This window comes from Mastacembelus armatus, chromosome 17 (genome assembly GCF_900324485.2).
Source record: "Mastacembelus armatus chromosome 17, fMasArm1.2, whole genome shotgun sequence".
Lineage (NCBI taxonomy): Eukaryota > Metazoa > Chordata > Actinopteri > Synbranchiformes > Mastacembelidae > Mastacembelus > Mastacembelus armatus.
Window position 1 is genome coordinate 5,915,371 of NC_046649.1, and position 18,943 is coordinate 5,934,313.

At 41.3% G+C, this 18,943-nt stretch overlaps 3 protein-coding genes across 3 annotated transcripts; 2 read left to right on the top strand and 1 right to left on the bottom strand.

Moving 5' to 3' along the window:
• Positions 1-368: 368 nt before the first annotated feature.
• On the bottom strand, positions 369-6,452 carry prmt5 (protein arginine methyltransferase 5). Its single transcript, XM_026312588.2, has 16 exons — positions 6,284-6,452; positions 5,901-6,019; positions 5,158-5,243; positions 4,838-4,972; positions 4,620-4,732; positions 4,459-4,508; positions 4,190-4,353; positions 3,942-4,103; positions 3,789-3,866; positions 2,948-3,006; positions 2,673-2,795; positions 1,998-2,173; positions 1,564-1,767; positions 1,346-1,456; positions 1,201-1,265; positions 369-1,119 (listed from the first exon to the last, which is right to left on the bottom strand). Exons 1-16 carry the CDS (start codon positions 6,379-6,381, stop codon positions 967-969), a joined length of 1,896 nt encoding a protein of 631 aa, XP_026168373.1. The 5' UTR covers positions 6,382-6,452; the 3' UTR covers positions 369-966.
• Positions 6,453-7,324: 872 nt separating this feature from the next.
• psmb11a (proteasome 20S subunit beta 11a) lies at positions 7,325-8,278 on the top strand. Its single transcript, XM_026313363.1, has one exon. The coding sequence runs from the start codon at positions 7,325-7,327 to the stop codon at positions 8,276-8,278; it is 954 nt and encodes a 317-aa protein (XP_026169148.1).
• Positions 8,275-15,959, top strand: psmb5 (proteasome 20S subunit beta 5). Its single transcript, XM_026313364.1, has 4 exons — positions 8,275-8,288; positions 8,502-8,835; positions 10,818-11,124; positions 15,353-15,959. Exons 1-4 carry the CDS (start codon positions 8,275-8,277, stop codon positions 15,634-15,636), a joined length of 939 nt encoding a protein of 312 aa, XP_026169149.1. The 3' UTR covers positions 15,637-15,959.
• The last annotated feature ends 2,984 nt before the right edge of the window (positions 15,960-18,943 follow it).

Here is an 18,943-nt window from a genome sequence, read left to right on the forward strand (position 1 = left end):
TCTGTAATATGTGTTGCACCTGGGCTCAAGAATTTCCACTCAGAAAATTAATAAATAGACATCTGAACAATACATCTGCCAGTTATTTCCTCCACCTCTTTATAGTCTTCAGGTTAGAGCAAACAGAGAATTCTACTATTACTATATAAATTACTTACAGGCCAACAGATTGTCCCCAAGGGTGACATCTACTGGTCAAATTATATGCTAACATCTAAGGTTATACCATAAAAGCAAAGTATAAAAAGTGCTGCTGTCATCATTCTGAAACTATTCTTTTTTTTTTTTTTCCCCAATGATATATACTTATCATTAAAGGCAAATTCAGGTGACTGGTGGATTCGAAGCCCAAAAACTTTCAGACCATATGGAGGATATTACAGTGTTGTATTTATTTGCATGGGTCAAACGCACAGAGACTAAGACATATGAAGAACCGTCGACACACAACACACGGGAACCTGAATAGGGTTATCCTGTGCTGAGAAGAGTTTTTTCAGTATGTAAATGCCTTTATAGAATGTGTGTTTGATATGGCATAAGTCCTGTTGTTTTGAAAGTGTATGAATGCGAGGCCTGTTGAGAAGCATAGGACAAAAAAAAAAAAAAAAAAAAACTTTTATAAAAAACAAACATGAGAACCCAGTGGTGAGACGTTTGACCTACCTCAAACAATGCAAACAACAAGCCACTCTGTATAGGTGACAGTCCATACCTGCTGAAGCAGACCTCCAGAACAAATTCTGAAAATACAGACTTTAAAAAAAAAAAAAAAATCTGCTTTTCCTAATCAGTATTTTCAATGCCAACTCAAAGGTGCTACCACTGGAGGTTTTGTAACACAGCCTGGGCTGAACAAGTTTTAACTGTGTATATAAAAAGAACTAATCCTCCTCCATTTTATTTGCCACCGAATCTTAAACGTGCGAGCGCATGCCTCTTGACAGGTGTGACGACGTGTCATCTTCACAGGCCAATGGTGTAGGAGCGGCCAGCAGGGTTATGGATGGCAGAGCAGGAGGGCTCGGTCACGGCCCATTCGTACCACACCTTCTTCCCATTGTTAGAGCGCCAGAATTGCACTGCGATATTATCATCCCGGGATAGGGAGATGGGTTGCTATTGGAGAGAAGAAATATAAGGCCTCATCTGCGAATGCAAGGTTTATTTGTCAGTTTGGTTTTAAAGTGTTAAACTTACTTTGAGTGGGAACAGGATGGGGAACCAGGAGAACATTCCAGGCGAATGTGTGTCTGGTTTTATGCCTGAAACAAATACATATGGACAATATAAATAATATGTAATCTTAATGCTAGCTCTACAAGACTCCATTAAGCTAACTTACTGAGCATCACATCTTTGTACAGTGTGGTCTCAAAGTAGCCAGCAAAGCCATGGAGCACTGAGTTACAACCCACTGAGAATCTGAGGCATCGATACCGATTGTTGTTCATATCTAAAGGAAAAGGGAGAAAGAGGTTAACGTACTTGAAATGCATCTACAGGTTCAAGAATATATTGATCTCCTTCTTGGTATACAATGAATTTTGTTTTTACATCTACCTGTTGTGGGGTGTGTGAATGTGAAGCACGGTTTAGGGTCAGCCAATTGGTGGAAATTATGAAGGCGCACTACATAGGGTGTCTCAAAATGACACTCAGGGTCCTTGTCTCTTTCCCGGCACCCTCGTACTTCGTTGTAAAGCTTGGAGGACGACAGAGGTGCCACAAAAGATGTATATGAACACGGGATGCTCACTCCATCATCTGATAGTGACATGAAAAGGTGTGGAAAAAGGAAAAGAGAAAGTGATTTGAGATGCAAGGAAGCGTGACAGGTAATGGAGGATAACAAATGCCTTCCCCATGGTTTGATGTGACAAACAAGAAAGGGTGCTGTGCATTACATGACTCTGCAGCTAACCCATTTATGTTAGGTAATTATTTTTAAAGAAAGGCAACAAAAAGATTTTGCAAAAACCACAACAGTGAAGTACCTTTGAGGAAGTGCTGTGCTCCATCTAAGCACTCAGGAGAAAGCTCATTGTCACCAAATGATCCAAGCAGCTCACTCACAATGATATCTGCTTTTTCAGGTGCTGCCCACTCGCGCATGTCACATGATACCACAGTCACTTGATCTCCCCACTCCTCAAAGCGCCAGTTCTCTAGCCTGAACAAGTTGCATGGAAAATGTTGGTGCCAAAAGAAAAAAAGAAGAAAAAAAAAAACAAAAACATAAGCATTTAAAGCTTCAGACACCAAATAATGACAGACAATTGTGTGCTATGTTTAAAAACTCCAAAATGGTCACAAATACACCGTACTGTAACTGAGAAGATCTTCACACCTACATCCATTAAATTCGGTGTATATCAACTGTTATATGCCATTGTAGACTCTGGACAAATGTGCTTTTTTTAAATTCACTGGGGTCCACCATTGTATCACAACAGATTTTCACCACTGGCTTCATTACCTGGTCAACAAGCCACATTATCAGGCTTTAAAACTCCTAAATCCAAGTCATTATGATTCACTGAGGTACGACTCATCCTGGCATGTTCAGAAAGCAAATGCTGAGATCTGTGTTAATATATATATTTTTTTTCTTCTGTAGGTTTAGTTTTCCATGACTGACATATTGAAATAATAAGCAGTGTTCAACTCACGTGACTACAGCATTGGGATTTTTCTCCACAGCATATACCCGGAGCTTTCTGTCTGCCTGTCTGGCAGCACGTAGAGACGCATTGACCAGGGGACCCCTACCCGCTCCTAACACCATCACCACCCTGTGTCAAAGTAACACTATTTGAGACAATGCTCCAACATGATTTATTTTACTACTATGGCTGTAACAGTGAGGTTATTTTCCAATGTACATCAGAATTAAGTATGTATCTGGCATACAATATGGAAATTTGGGAATAAATAGGATACTTACTGAACATTGGTGTCTTTCTGCTCCTCTGGAACTCTGTCAAGTAAACATCTATATACAGCCTGCAGAAACACATAAAACCAGTGTATTTAAGGTGTGTGTAAAAGTTATGGACTACAGACAACCTGCCTACAACCTTATATTTATATAAAAAAGGGGCATCAATGATGTGCAAGTGATATAAATGTTAATCTGTCCCTTCATTTACAAATGGAGAACAGATTAAATATGTTAAACGTAATCTGTGCAAAAATGACTAAAAGAACTACGATGACCAAGATACCATTTCTATTTTTTTTCCCACATAGACGTGATTTAGTAGGTTATACGACAAATTAAATTTATCCTGCAACTTGAATGTTTACATGCAGAAAATGGGAAATATGGTATTGACTGACTGCTGTACATGTCTTTACTAAGGTCAGACCATGTAAGAAGTAACTACGATTTGAATGTCAGGATTTACTGTTTGTGGGTCACTAGGCATAAAAGAAAAACTGCTAAATCTCTGAGTCAATATACACTGGCAATCTTAAATCGAGATGTATGCATTCTTCTGAGAAGACAACTAAAGCAGTGTCAGGGTGAAATGGCATTAAAGTGATAGTTTACACATGCCACAAGAAATAACACTCTGGCTCTATGTGCAGAGTACACCGACAACACTGCTAGAGGCAAGAGTTTAGGTCTAAGAATCTTTGCGTCTCCCTGTGGGATTTTTTTTTTTGGTTCTGGGTAAAAATAAGAAAATTTTATACACTAGTCGCTAGTCAACGTATGCTCTTAGTTTTGCAGTACTTCATTTATATATGTTTTAAGTTAGAGCTCTGTCTGATGATCTTACCTGTTGATACTGTGAATATTTAACAGGATCCTTCTCGAACACTTCATATGTCTGAGAATCCAGGTTGTCCATGAGAGGCTTGTGGGAATGAGAAAACACATTCAGTCACTGTCAAAAGTTGTAAAACTACACATAAACATAAATCTTCCTTACCTGGAGGGGAGACTGAAGATAATCTTCATAGCCCTTGGCGAAGAGCTCATAGGCATTGGGTGCAGGTCGGTTCTGGTTGAGGTATTCCAGGTACTGCAGGTAGGATCGGAAGTCCTTCTCAGTGTGCCGACTGGTGCCTGTGAATATGAACTGGGCCTCCAACTATAGAAAGAAATTGTTTTTACACTTCTACATCGGCAGGTGATTCATTTCTGTTGGGTAAATGACGTGTAATTATTTTTCTATACCTTGAAAAGGCGGAAGATTATTCGCTGATGGGCTTTTGACAAAACAGGGAAGCCCTTCTTATTAGTAAGGAAGATGCTGGTAGGAAGTATGGCTGCTTTGATAGGTTCCCCGAGCCACTTATCTATCACAGCATCTGATGGAATGTCTGCTCCAACTTCAATAGCTTCAGGAATACACAAAGTACATTTTAGTAGCAGACACAACCATAATTATTTTTTAATGCACTAAATATGCCTCAGGCAAGCTGCTTCACACTGTGCTTTCTCACCGAGACAGATCCTTTTGTTGTAATCACAAAGGTTTCTAAACGAGTGCCACCTAAAACAGAAGAGGCAAGTAAACAAAACGAGTCATGATTTTAAAGGAAATCAATGACAATTGTTTTGGCATGCAGACAGCGCATAGGAAGTGGACTGGCATGAAACTCACCAGCCCCAGGTCTTCTCATCAACACTTATTTCATCAAAGCAAGTGGTTGGTTCATTCTCAATCAGATCTTCCCGCATGTCCTCTGATGTCATCAGCGGGACACGTATCCAGAACTAATCAGACACAGATGGCAACAGCACAGAGGCATTTATTCGAGGACTTCTATTTGTCTGACTTCTATCTGAGCAATTTTCATGTGGTAATACAGTCCATCTTACATTTGAGGTGTGGTGTCCATTGTGGATGTGGTTTAGCAGCAGACGGGCTAGATTGGCATTATGAGGGCCCTTCAGAGGGATCATGAAGACGGGCAGACCCAGGTAGGCTGAGAAGTTCAACTCCTGTACCAGAGCCTGGAGAAACAAAAAATGATGCCGACAACATGGAAGGGATGATATAAGGACACACATTTAGAGAAATAGAGACTGGACAGTATAACTTCAGTCATGACACAAGCTCTTGAAATCAAAGACCCATTTGTAGCATTAGCACCACAATGATCTCAAAGACATTTTAAGTACAAACAGGAGAAACATACAGCCTCCGAGTTTCTGCGATCTGTCTCGAACTCTGAATCAGCACTGATCCATGGAGAGAGCTTCCCGACAACAAGGGTGTTCCAATCTACACAAAACAAAGTAGATAAATAAGAAAAGCATCAACTTATTAACCCCTCAAGTGATCTAAGCTATTGGTAGTGCTGACAAAAATGTAGTCATTATAGGTACACTAATAATATGCACTGTTACATATAATGTGAGAATGATACAAGAGCAACTTTTTAATACGTTCTCATTCCCATGTGCAAAGATCCCTTTTCCCCAGATAATTAACACTTGTTACAACGTAGCTGACAGCTGATGATCTGTGTAAACACCAGCAATCAGTCTGAAAATCACCTTCTTACTCCAGCAAGTACATTATGTTGATTTGTAGTTTCCAAGTATATTAAAAACTTTTCGATTAACCAAACCAAAAGGACAGAATTAAGTTCAAAAAAAAGAAAATGGACCTAAAAGGAAACCCTGTGCATTAATGTTTATTTGTAATATGTGGGACAAGGTGCAGAAGAGAGTTGTCATTAAAACACAACAGGCCTGGGAAACTGGCAGGGATACTCTGAGTACAGAAAGTTAATTATGAGTGGTTCAACAAGAACACCTGAAGCTAATTTAACGACTCAGTCAACCATACTACACATTCCTGCAGATCTATACGTACATACAGGTCCTAAGTTGGTGGCTATCACCGGCTGAGGTTATAGAAAGGTCCAGGACTAACCTCTTCCACACAGCAGCAGGTCTGACCGGGTCTGGGCACCGGGTCGGGATTTAGCGGGTTCAATCTCAAACTCCCTCCTGAACCTCGGGTGGAACAGGGGCATGCAGATGAAGTCAAATCTGTACACCAGAGAAAGAAAGTAACCATTTAGACACTGCTGTGGTTGGCGACTTCGTGCAGATGTGAAGCGCGTAGCTGCTCGCTCAGAGCGGTGAGGGAACAACCTATACACAACACAGCACACCGGGACCGACGGCACGTGCTGCTGATTTACCGGCTAGCTTAGCGACTAGCACGCGCTGACGCTAGCAAACCGGCGCGTCCGTCTCATAAAGTCACTTCTGCAGAAAAGAAGAAGTGGCAAAGTGCAGCGCGATGCTCACCCGAGCTTGGCGACCGCGGCTAACGTGTCAGCTACCTCCGGCACACAGTTCAAATCTCTCCCGCAGGACACTCTACTCCCCGTGCTGGCGGACGCCATGATGTTGGCCAACTGAATGAGCTCGCTGTAACAACCGCGGTGCTCCGGCTATCAAAGAAACTAACGCCATCTTGGATCCGCAAGGGCAGCCGTGGGCCTCTAAGAAGAAGGGGGACTAGAACCAAAATGGCAGCTGAACGTCTCGCAAGTTAGTTGCAAGTCTCGTAAATTGCTGCGATAACTGCATTTAGCATCGTTGATTCATGTTTTTTTTTTTGTATTTTGACAGAAATGTTTTTCCTGTGCAATCATTTATTTATATTTTTACTAAAGTAAAAACACCCGATTCCTTATTTCACCACTGCGTAGACTACATTCTGAACAAAGGCATCTCCACAGATAAATGACTACCTTTATTCCTGTTGTTGGACTATTTTAGAGGCGCTAGGAAAGCAAAGTCTGTAAGACCTCCTGATATTGATGGATTGTCCTTTCCTTTAACTACAACCTGAAAATGATGTGAAAGGCACGTATGAACTTGCTCACTAGCGTAGATAGATTTAAGTATAGCATAATGTGACTAATGTGGCTCTAGATAACACTGTCTCAGCAGGTGGGATAAAATATCACTTATGTCAACTAAAACGTTTTGGCATAGGCCTATGTGTGTGTTTTGTGGCACTGTGTGTGTTTGCAAGGTGTCATGTTTTGGAGACTATAAAAGGCAAAGCAGTGGTTCCAGCAGACCCCACTGACAGATCACTGCGGGATGAGCAAGGTTTACTTGGCCATATTTCCTAAGGATGGACTCTGGTTTGACCTGTGTTTGAGGAGTACTTTTTGCATGCTAATCTCTCTGATTTTCTGATTAAGGGATACCTCTGTGCCTGTATCACCTGACACCATTATGGCTTTAGAAGATATTTGTAGTTTCAGGGACATTCCTGTACATTGCAAGAGTTTTTCTGCAGCATTTTTGGAAGAAACATCTTCATTTTGTCATATGAGTGACTATTACAACTTTGGATGGAGGAAACTAAACAAATCTGCAAGAAATAGTGGGGTCCCACTAAATTTTTTCCTTCCACCTTTACTGAACTCTGTGCCGTTCAACCACAGACCATTTCCTTTCTCCCCTACTAACCATTCAGTGACAGTCACCAGGCCTTTCCCATTGTCACATGGAACAACAACCCTTGGTTTCATCTTCCAAGGTGGGGTGATTGCAGCTGCAGACACACGTGCCAGTGCTGGGGGGCTTGTTGCCTGTCCAGCTGTTCATAAGATCACCCCTCTTCATTCCCACTTGGTGGTCACCTCCTCTGGTAGTGGAGCAGACTGCATGTTGTGGGAACGAATTCTGACCAGGGAGATCAGACTCTACCAGCTAAGGCACAGACGGCGCCTTTCAATACGTGGTGCTGCCAAACTCCTCTCATTTATGCTGCACCCCTTCAAAGGCACTGATGTGTGTGTGGCTCTTACACTGTGTGGCTGGGATGAAGAAGGAGGTAACACAGGCTGTGCAAAGAGGCCAGAACACTCAACTGTTATGACTGATGATAGCTCGTCAGCTGCTATTAGTAGCCAAGATGTTACTGCAGTGGCGTGTCCTGCATCTCCTAACAGTGGCCCAAAGCTGATATATGTCTGCAGTGATGGTGCCCGACTGCAAGGAGATGTGATTTCTGTGGGCTCAGGTTCTCCCTATGCTTATGGAGTCCTGGATAGAGGGCTGAGCTGGGACCTGAGCAAAGATGAGGCCATCACCTTGGCAAGAGAAGCTGTGTTCAGAGCCACTCACAGGGATGCCTACTCAGGAAACAATGTTGACGTCTTTCATGTCACAGCCCAGGGATGGAAACAAAGACAGAGGGAAGACCTAAAAGAGGAATATTACAGAGACATGGAGAGGAGGGAAAAAATTATGTATGAAAGAAAAAAACTGACACAATGATTTCTCTGAGGTGATGCAGGAGTGGTTGGGTCAAGGGGCCATCATTTTAAAAGTAGTTATGTATTTTAGAGAAAAAATAACTTTGGTTTTAGCCACATTCTTAATATTAAATTCACTTTTTGTGCTGGAAAAATAAATATATATATTTCAGAGATTACCGTACAAAAGCTGATGTTTTTTATTACGTGTTCGCTCAACTCTTTCATATACTTGCACACCTCAGCGCTAAACCTTTAGTCCTCCACAGGCACAGGGGGCGCTGGTGGTTCTCCCGCCATGACTCAGTACATTTTGTGCGGCGGAAGCTGGTTGCTCATTCGATAGCTTCAAAGATGGCTCTTGCTAGTGTGTTGAAAAACGACAGTGCGGATTTTTCATATGATAATTTTCAGCCTTTTGCGTTTGGTGGTGGACCCGGGCCGAGCGATGTGGGTTTTGATGCCACGCCGCAGGACAATCTCAGTTTTTCCGTTAAAAACCCGCTGTGTGAAGGGGACGACGACGGCGTCGAGAGGAAAATAGAGTTTCTGCACGGAACAACAACCCTAGCGTTTAAAGTAAGTTCCCAAGTACTAAATTGTAGCTACTTGGCATCATACAAGTATGGCGAGTTGTGTAATAATCAGAGTAAACGTTATTAAAGTTTACTCAGACGGTAAATGTAATGCTTTAGTGCTAACGTCACGGCTCTCGTTGAGCGTTAGCATGCTAGCGCAGGAACAAACCGCTTTCTCATTGCCGATGTTTACAAGGCCATTTGCTTTGTGTTTGACATTTCAGGCTTCAAAGGCAACGGGATACCAAGGGAAATACTTAACTGATATATAGCACTGAGTGTCACAAGTCAGTTTTCACACCTCGTCTTTATCAGCACCGGTCCTGTCACTAATGGGACAGCAGTAAAACTTACATGTGTCTGTCTGGTTTGATTTAATGGCTGACAAACTAAATTAGCTCATGTGTATGTTGTTCCGGCATTTCTCAACACAGTAACATAAAGTATTTTACATAGTTTTATATCAGCGAGTGTGCTTTTCCCTGAACATGTATACATGGATACTAAGAGGACTGGGACTAATGTTTTAAAACACGCGGTGTGCTGCCGTCTGTTGTATGCCTTTATTCATTATGTTCATCAGATTTGATCCTGTAGAGCAGTCTTGTATTTGTACAGCGCTTTTCTACACTCAAGTGCACTCAAAGCGCTTTTACACTATTTGTCCATTCACACATACAATCACTCATACACCAATGGAGGAACTACTGGGGGCAACTTGGGCTTCAGTGTCTTGCCCAAGGACACTTTGATATGTGAAGCTAGGGATCAAACCACCAGCCCTCCTTAATTATTCTGTTATCTAAATGTTGTTCTTGTAAACCTTTTTGCAGCACACATTTTGAGATGTCATAGGAAAGGCTCTTGAGGCTCTCTTATGCTACATAAATTTAGACACATCTTAAAAGCTGATTAAATTCCACATTGGTTTGTTACCCTTTTAATGTTAAATGTATACTGTTATGTTGTAATTATCAACAAGTCCCATTAGAGTCAATGTTATGCTACTAACAAGACTCTAATAGCCTGATATTTATTCTGACTCTGCCAGAGAACCCCACTGTTGTCCAAAAACTATTAGACACATAAGAGTTGGAAAACAGCATTGGATGACCTAACTTATTACAATGAAAACATCCATTGGAGAGATTTCCTCTGTTTGTCAAGCATAGCAGAGTAATGTAAATAACGAAAGGCATTTCTTCATTTGATTTTAGATTAGATAAGAATTTATTTACCCCTGGTGGGGAAATTCAGCTCTTACAGAAGTTAGCAAAAAATGACAAGCCTGGAAAAACATACAATATAATAGTAGTAATAGTAAAAGTAGTAGTAGCAATAATAATTTAATGATAATAACACATTTTATTTAATGATAAAAAATGTGCCCAGGTATATAAGGGTAAAATAGTATGGCAAAGTCATGGTAGTAAACATTAATATGGAGTCAAATAGTGACAAATTTAGTGACAGCTGTGGAGTCACTTGGTCTCTTCAGGGGATTTGTTGATGAAAAGAAAAGATAAAATCACACCAACTTTATCCCTTAATCCAGGAGGGAGCTTATTTGATGAAAAACTCTCCAGCAGACATCTCTCTCTGACGAGCCAAATCTGTTGTCTTCACTGCAGCACTGTACTGCTGTCCTGACTATCAGTTTTCTGATAGAGGATTTTGGAGGGAAGAGAAAAAGCCTTTCCTCTTATCCAGCAGCTTTCTGGCAGAGCTGAACAATATATTGCAATTCTCTGCCAGCTGGAGCAGCTGTAACTTGACTTGTTTATGCAGAAATAAGAGTAAAAAACATGTACAGAAATTACAACATGTATACTGGAATTTATTTATTAATCGGTGACTGTTGTGTAAAAAAAAATAAAGAAAGAAATGTATCATGATTAGTCAATAATTGCTCTGTTGTAACTTATACTCCCTGCTGTAAAGTGCTTCAATAACGTGTTCCTCCCCTGCTGTTGCTTCTTCCAGTTCCAGCATGGTGTTATTGTTGCGGTAGACTCTCGGGCTACAGCGGGCTCCTACATTGCCTCGCAGACAGTGAAGAAGGTGATTGAGATTAACCCCTACCTGCTGGGTACCATGGCTGGGGGAGCTGCAGACTGTAGCTTCTGGGAGCGTCTCCTGGCCCGGCAGTGCCGCATTTATGAGCTTCGCAACAAGGAGCGCATCTCAGTGGCAGCTGCCTCCAAGCTGCTCGCAAACATGGTGTATCAGTACAAAGGCATGGGACTCAGCATGGGAACCATGGTGTGTGGCTGGGACAAGAGAGGCCCAGGTAAATACAGTTGTATATGGCATGCACATATGACTTGGGTACCTAATAGGTCATTATCAAAGTTTGTTTCAGATGCAGTGATTGGGAGTCTGTAGAGTACAAATAGATAAAATACAAAAAAGTACAAGGTAAATACAGTAATAAGATCTTAATATCTTAAAATACTTATATAAAATACTTTTAGAAATTATTATGTAAAATATTTATGTTGAACAGTATTTAGATTTTTAGAAACTATTTTAATCTTGGAAATTATTAGTCACTTGAAATTATTTTTCAAGTGAAAGTGACAATCATTTAAATTATTTTGTCTAAGTTCATGGTAAAATATTTGCTTTTGTGTTATAGAAGTGTACTGTTTGGGTAAGATTAAAATTATGGGCTGAGATCAAGGGTAAAATATTCTCTGAAGAAGACATGAGTGTTCAGCCTGAAAAGGCGAAAAGCTTTCCCATACAGCATGAAACGTAGTCCTCTGTGTCATAACGGAGTCAAATCCTAAAGTACAGACATGAAATGCATTGGTATCATTCCATGTTACACTTTACGAGGATATCATTATCTCCGGTGGTAATCCATTGCAAATAAGCATCAGTTAATCCGCTTAGAAATCATAGAAAAAAGATATTTGGTTGAGAATCAAGTTTTCTTCAGTATCAAAGTATTCTATTAATAGGTGTCTGTACGTCCATGGATGTTCTGTTCGGATGGGCATATTTTACAGTTTTTTTTATATATATTTCTTTCAGGTCAGATCAATAATCACTTAATAAACAAAACACTGCTATTATTTTGTTATTAACACTGCTATACACCATCAGAGTTAAGTGGAGCAAAGAAAGGAATTTAATCTAGTCATACATTCTTTTCACAAAATGACCCTTTGACTTTCTAGTTTGAACTTGTGTAAAGATTTATAGATTGTGTAAATTAATATTCAGTAAAGATAACAATATAGTTTGTAAATTTATTTAGGAGTTTACTGTTTCACCGAGTAAAAAGTGGCTGCCGAACCATTCAGGATTTTTTAGTAGAAATGGTTTTCATGGAAAGCTTTTCAGCATACTTTAATAATTTAATGTCTTTAATGTCTGCAATGACCTGATTAGCAAATGTGTATTTTTTCCAAGCAGGCTAAAACCACCACAGCACATTTATTTGAAAATACTGTGTAATTAAGGTCTGAGTGACATACTTAGACATACTCTGTACATATTGTTTTTCTTCGCTTGGCATTATTGCATGAATAATTACATATTTTGTCATATTAATTTAGCATTACAGTTATGTCAATGAGCGAAACATTTAATGTATTTAGAGTCGGATTTTGTGTCAGCTTTGCTTTTCAGTGTTACAACAGTGCCACAGGCTTTAGCCCCAGGCAAAGCATTCCTTGTTTCCCAAAGTTAGTTGCAGGGGTTTAGTGGGTTTTCTGTCATAATATGAAAATCTGTCCACATTTAATTAGCAATTAATTTAAATAAAGTTACAAGTTTTTCTTGTCAACAGTAAAACATAATGGATTTTAGTGTGTGTGGTTTTCTAGTTGTGTGTGCATTTGGATTTAAGTAGAAATGCACTTGGAGTTTCCTGAAATACCCACTAGATGACACTGCAGCCTCTCTTATCCTCTCCTCCTGTGTGTGCTTGTATTGTGGGCTGAATGCTACACAGTGTGAGGCCGTACATCACAGAAGGTGTGCTTAAAGAGTCCACCACAGTGACACAGTAATGGGAAATCGATGAGGTTGGGACTACGGGCCAGGGCAAGCGCAGAGGGATGATGGACGTCAGGTCTCAGCCCCGAACAATTGGGTTGCTTGCATAATGTCTGCACACCCGCTGAGATCGATGCCAGCTTTGTCTAGAAAGCAAAGAGGTCTGTGTGAACAATGGCGACCTGCTGGTATGCCAACAAACGTAAATGACACTTGTTAAATCCCAGCAAATCAATTGGGGCAATAATGATCCCTGTATAAGTCCAATAGATGTGGGAGCTTTGCCATAGCCCCAACAATGCCAGTGATTGAATGGAGAAGTAAATGTCATGTAAATGAAATCAATTGCGATTAGGTGGGAAGCTCATTAGTGGGCTACAATCATGTCAAGAGCACCAATTCCTCTGATGGAGCGTTTTAAGCCATATGCAAATAAATCGAGCAAAAGTTATGTTGAGGAGCTTGACAAATATGGCTCTATGTATCGGCATTAAATGACTTTTAATCAGGTACAGCTGATACGTAGTGGCCACAAATGAGCTTTATGTTGAATGAGAAAAGCAACTTTATTCTGTGCAGAATCCTCTGCCAGTCCTTACAGGGATGTGAAAAGTCTAATAAAGTGAGGTGCTTAATTGGAATACAGCCTCAGGACAAAACAGTAAAATATTGTATGATATGAGACCTTGTCAGAGAGGACCCATGTGGCAGGCAGTTTCACAGTCACTCCCAGGAGAGTGATGTAATACTTTCCTGCAGCTCTCTTTTTTTCCCTCCAGTGGTAAATTCCAGTGGGAAGGATAGATGACAGACAGACACTGACCCACTTGATGCTAGCCACCCATCCATTGCCCTGTGTTTCTCACCTTCCTCTAAAAGCTGCAAGTCCAGCCAGCTGCACAGGCTGCTGTTTTTTTGTTTTTTGTTTTTAAAGCCTCCTTAAGTGCCTGTCAGTTGACGGATGGTGTAGAAGGAACTTCACTTGGCTGACACGGCTGCAGTGCTCCACCATCCGGGCAACATGCCCCTGCTTCTGTTTTAATGTAGGCCTCATGAATTTCAGTGCCTTTTTTTTTCCTCACGGAGCTCCACAAAGACCCCAGGTGTGTTTGGAATGGATCTGGGAAGTGTTTTTTTTTTTTTTTTTTTTTTTTTTTTGGGCACCAGTGTGCTTCTATACTTGGACCTCCTAAAGAGTCCTCATCCACCTCCGTCAACTGTGCTACTTGACACAAGAGGCTGCCTTTACAACTCGCTCTCCCTGCCTATTATGTTTTTAACGAGTCCCTTACAGTTTTCAAGAGGAACAGGCAGGTCTCAGAATGGCAAATTACCCCCGTGCATAGGCAGGCACTAGACGATTATCATAGCAAGCCAACGACAGGCTGAGGAAGCTGCAATTTGCCAGTTGAAAGCAATGGTAAGCTGTTTTTTTTTTTTTTTTTTTTTTCCCCAGAAAAGCAAGTGGCTCTCTATCCCTAATAGACTGTCACTAGTTTAGTTGAGGAACTCTGCAAGCGAGGATGTGCAATCTGAGGACATTTTGAAGTGATTTTTAAATATGAGAGATGTGTCAGTGCAGTGGATATTAGGCAATTTTATCTGCATGTGTCACTGTGTTTCTGTGTGAGTGTCATTTTCACAGGTTTTGCTTTGTGAAGCGCTGTGAAAAACATGGCTTTTCGTAGGCTGTCTTTTTACCATCTGCAGGCTGGCTGTGGGCGAGCTCACAGGCTGGTGCTAGTCACCCGCTCAACGTCACTCTTGGATCAGGCTTAGTGAATGTGTCATGGCGCAGCGCAAAATGTCTTGCATGTGTCCATGAAGCTGGGTGTCGAGCAAACTGTCCCTCACAGGTCTGTCAGAAAGTTGTGGGTCTGCAGTGCACATTGGGATACATGTTTGGTCAGTTTGGTGTGGGATGAGCTCACAGTTCTGTGTCATTCAGCAGTGGTGAGGGAAATTTCTGCGTAGAACAGGCATGTGTATGTGTGGAAGATGAATGTGCTGTTCTAGTCTGTACACAGGATGTGAGCACTGTTGTTTTTCGTTGTCCCTCTTGAGATACAAGGTGCAGTTACCTGTGTAGCTCGGGTTGCGGGTCGATACTTAATTTTTGGCGTGTTTGCAGAGATCAATAAGGCCCTGAGCAGGGCCCCTGGGCAGACGGGGATGTGGCCTGCCCCTCGTCAGCAGGTTCCGCGGCCGGCTTCGTTTTACTTGAAGAGGATGCAGCTGTTCATATCTGCCAGCCTTACTTCACTTGGAGAGGCTGCAGCTGTTCATATTCTCTCTCTTGAGGACATGGAGTGTGTGCGCTTACAAATGTGTGTGTTTGTTTGTATGAGAGCAGTGGTATTAGATGTACACCACCTCAGTTTTCCTGATAAACCTCAACACCTGAGTCAGGAGATTAGAAGATGCATATGTGCTGAGCAGAAGTCTTTTTCAAATTTCTCTGCCTCCGATTGCCTTTCCATCATGACGTGCCTTTTGTTGTTTCTCCTCAGGGCTGTACTATGTCGACTCGGAGGGGAACCGGGTATGTGGCGACCTGTTTGCTGTAGGCTCAGGCTCTATGTACGCCTATGGGGTGATGGACAGCGGCCTGCGTTACGACTTGACCGTGGAGGAGGCCTGCGAGCTAGGCCGCCGTGCCATCTACCAGGCAACATACCGTGATGCCTACAGCGGGGGCCAGGTGAACCTGTACCATGTCCACAGCGAGGGCTGGACCAGGATCTCCCAGGATGATGTGCTCATGCTGCACCAGCAGTACAAGGATCAGGCATAGTCAGGAACTTACTGTAGTCTGAAATATTAGTAGGATTAACACATGAATAAAAAGGACTCATCTGCCGATTGATTTCCACTTCCATGACCCATTTTGACTTGTTGCTAGCTTAGGGCTTTATATTGTAACATTGCCAGTGAGCTCCACACACCCCACACAAAGTATAATTTAAGGGCCTGCAGAGAGGGGGCCGATGACTCAAACATGCTTTAATACAGTGTGGGAGTGGTGTGGTGCTTGCCCTACATACATTTCATTTGGACTGTACCCTGGGAAACTACATATTCTTTCTCAATAAAACCTGTGATGTTTGTTTTTCCAGAGCATTGTTCCTTTTATTTGCAATAGCTCTGCTTCCAGTTAGTGAATAGTTGTATTTCTTAGAATTTACCTGTTATGTAAATAGATAGTCTCATTGCCTCATCTTCTTTTGATGTAGTCATTTTGCCTCGGTTTGTGTTTACATTTTAGTCATCTGTTCCCGCAGCTGTTGGAATTTGGAGGTACATCTAAAGCCTGTTTTGTCTCCTATATGTTCTGCGGTTATTAGTAGGGAGTAGCACTGTCTAAATGGCACTATTTAATTGCATACCACCAGCCTCAGTAATTGTGCCTCCTGAGTTGTAACAGTGTGTTTTCTTTCCCTCATTGATAATGTTCCCTTCCACCCGCTCACGTTGCACAAATTCGTCTTTTAATTGGAAGGGGAAATTTATTCTTTAATTCCTCTTTGACACACTTAGCTTCTCAATGCGCAGTGTTGTGTGCCACCCTGCCACGGTGTTTTACAATGTAACGATTTGCGCTGGCAGTGTGTGCTCCTCCAGCGGTTTTTATGGTTGGAAATAAACACTAATAAAGGGGATGGGGTAGACAGCCGAAGCCAGAGTGCTTTCAAACCATGGTTTAAAAACTAGTTTCACAGGTGACTAGTTAGCAGATGGAATAGAAATGGAATTTCAATAAATGGAAATGAGCAGGTCTCGTCTGTGATGCTGCTCTTGGTAAATGAAGTGATGGGAATTGCACCATCGATAGAAGCAGATATTCACTGTGACTGCATGTGCACATGAAGATGTACTAAAAATAGGTTTGGATAAACTAAACACTTGGGAGGAAACTCAGTTCTTTAAGGGGTTAAAGGAGTGATTTTGGGTTGGTCCTTCACCACTGGTAAGTATGGTGTTCATTAAAAATAACTTGCTGCCGAAGTTTTAATCCATACTTGGTTGATAACATATTGTTTGGAAAAAAGAACAGTTGTGTGTGTACACACATGGAGAAGATTTGAAGAGAAAAATTAAAATACAATTTTTGTCCAAGGTATCAATTGAACCACGCGTAACATTGCAGCTACACTGATCAATAAATTGAAAATGGGTATTGTGGGGAAAATACACAGTGACTGACGGTGCGTCTTATGTTTCATATTTTTTCCCTCTCGGGATCACACTGCATTTCCTCAGTTTGCTGCAGGTCTGGAGACATTCCATTTAATAATTGCAATAAAATTAAACTGATAATGCAATAAAAATGATAAGCAGTAAAAAAGCATGCTTTGAAAGTGATTAAAAAAAGAAGCTGATTTTGCTGCACTGATTGTCCAGCAGGTCGTTCTGAAGTTGATGAGCCCTGACAGTAAAGGCTTTGTCAACCTTTATGCTTGAGTCTAGAACACCGAGGTCTAGATTGTGGAATAATTTCACTGCTCTCAAGGAGTGGGGCAAATGTCAGCATTAGGTCACAAATATGATTGGGGCTAGACTATTTGCTACTTTAAAAGTAATCTGTATGTAATTAAAAGCCAGAGGGAGGGTAGCCAGTGCAATGGTGTCTTGGTTTCTTTGTTCCACCCTGGCAGCTGAGATTTGCATAGTTTTTCCCACATGCTAAAGCCCACTGACTTTACCCAGGAAACAGGTAATAAAAGTGTAAATAACACATGAGGTTTTTGTTCAGATGTTATATCTAATATTTTTAAAGTTTTTCAGATGGGAAGACAAAGTTGAATAATGAGTGTAAGGTGTTTATCTCATCTGAGGCTGTAATCAAAGATTGACACCAGGCTTTCAGCACCGTTTGGTTAAAGAACGAGAATGTGCATGTGCTGAATTCAAGAACAGAATAATTGCACTGTGTGCACAAATAATTAGCATCTGTCTTATCGCTATTTAGTTGGAAAAGAAATTGTAAAGCATCCACTCAAGGAGCTTTAGGAGGCAGTTTTAAAGGGATTCTTTCTTTTTTTTCTTATTTCCAGGATCACATGTTTCATCTACAGAAAAGTGGAAACTAATAGCACAGCATTGCTCAGTTTTGTTTATGGGAATAGGCTACAAGCTTCTGCTTAAAACCATCACTTTGCTCCAAGGGAAGTTCTTATCATAGTGTCAGAGTATCTGATTCCCCTCCATATGTTGTCAGAAAACATTTTGTAGGAGCAAAGTAGTTTGAAGCATACTCAATCTTAAAAAGCTCTTTTTTTGGTGGTGTGATTTTCTCTATCATTTTGGGTTTAAAGACCTGTAGGCCTAGGTGCCAGAGTAGATGTATGTCTGTGCCCTTTTGGCCTGTGTAGTCAAGTACAGAAGAAACACTTCTTACCTATAGTTTTTCACCACGTTCAGACTCATCCCGTCTGTGTGCGTGGCCTGGGCAGCGGACCAGCAGATCGGAGGTGTGCTGCAATGTAGACAGTCCTCGATGTCTGCCACTGAGATTGCAGGTTGTCAAAAGGTATTTTTAGAATAGCTGCTATTATCACCACCAGCTTTCAGAATATTTTCACAAAGCTTTGGACTCAGGGTAAGATGGTTATACGATGAGGAGGCATTACAAAATGAAGAAAATTGCTTTCTATTTTTCGCCTAAATTAGACAGAATGCTATGAAAAAGACCAGCTGGCAATACTGAAAGGTGCCAGCACAATGATTTTCACCGTGTCAGAAAATAACCCCTGTGCCCACATTATTCCATCTGTCATGTGGTCACATGTAATTTTGCACCTAGGCAACAGATCGTATCTGAACAGCCTTAAGGGTGCCCTGGCAACCATTTTGGAAAAAAAAATCATGAATCATAAATGAGGCCTTTTTCTGCTGATTTCATACTAGGAGTTTGCAACTGCAAAAAATAGGTGCACACCTTTGGTGACTGAGTATCTAACAGCCATTGTTCATTGCTGTTGATGCTTGTCCCCAGTGGAAAAACAAATGAGAAGTCTATTTGGTTTGGGTAATGACTCCCGGCTGGCTGCCTCTTGTCCGCCCCAAAGGCACTCTGGGTGTCATATAATCAGTACACCCAA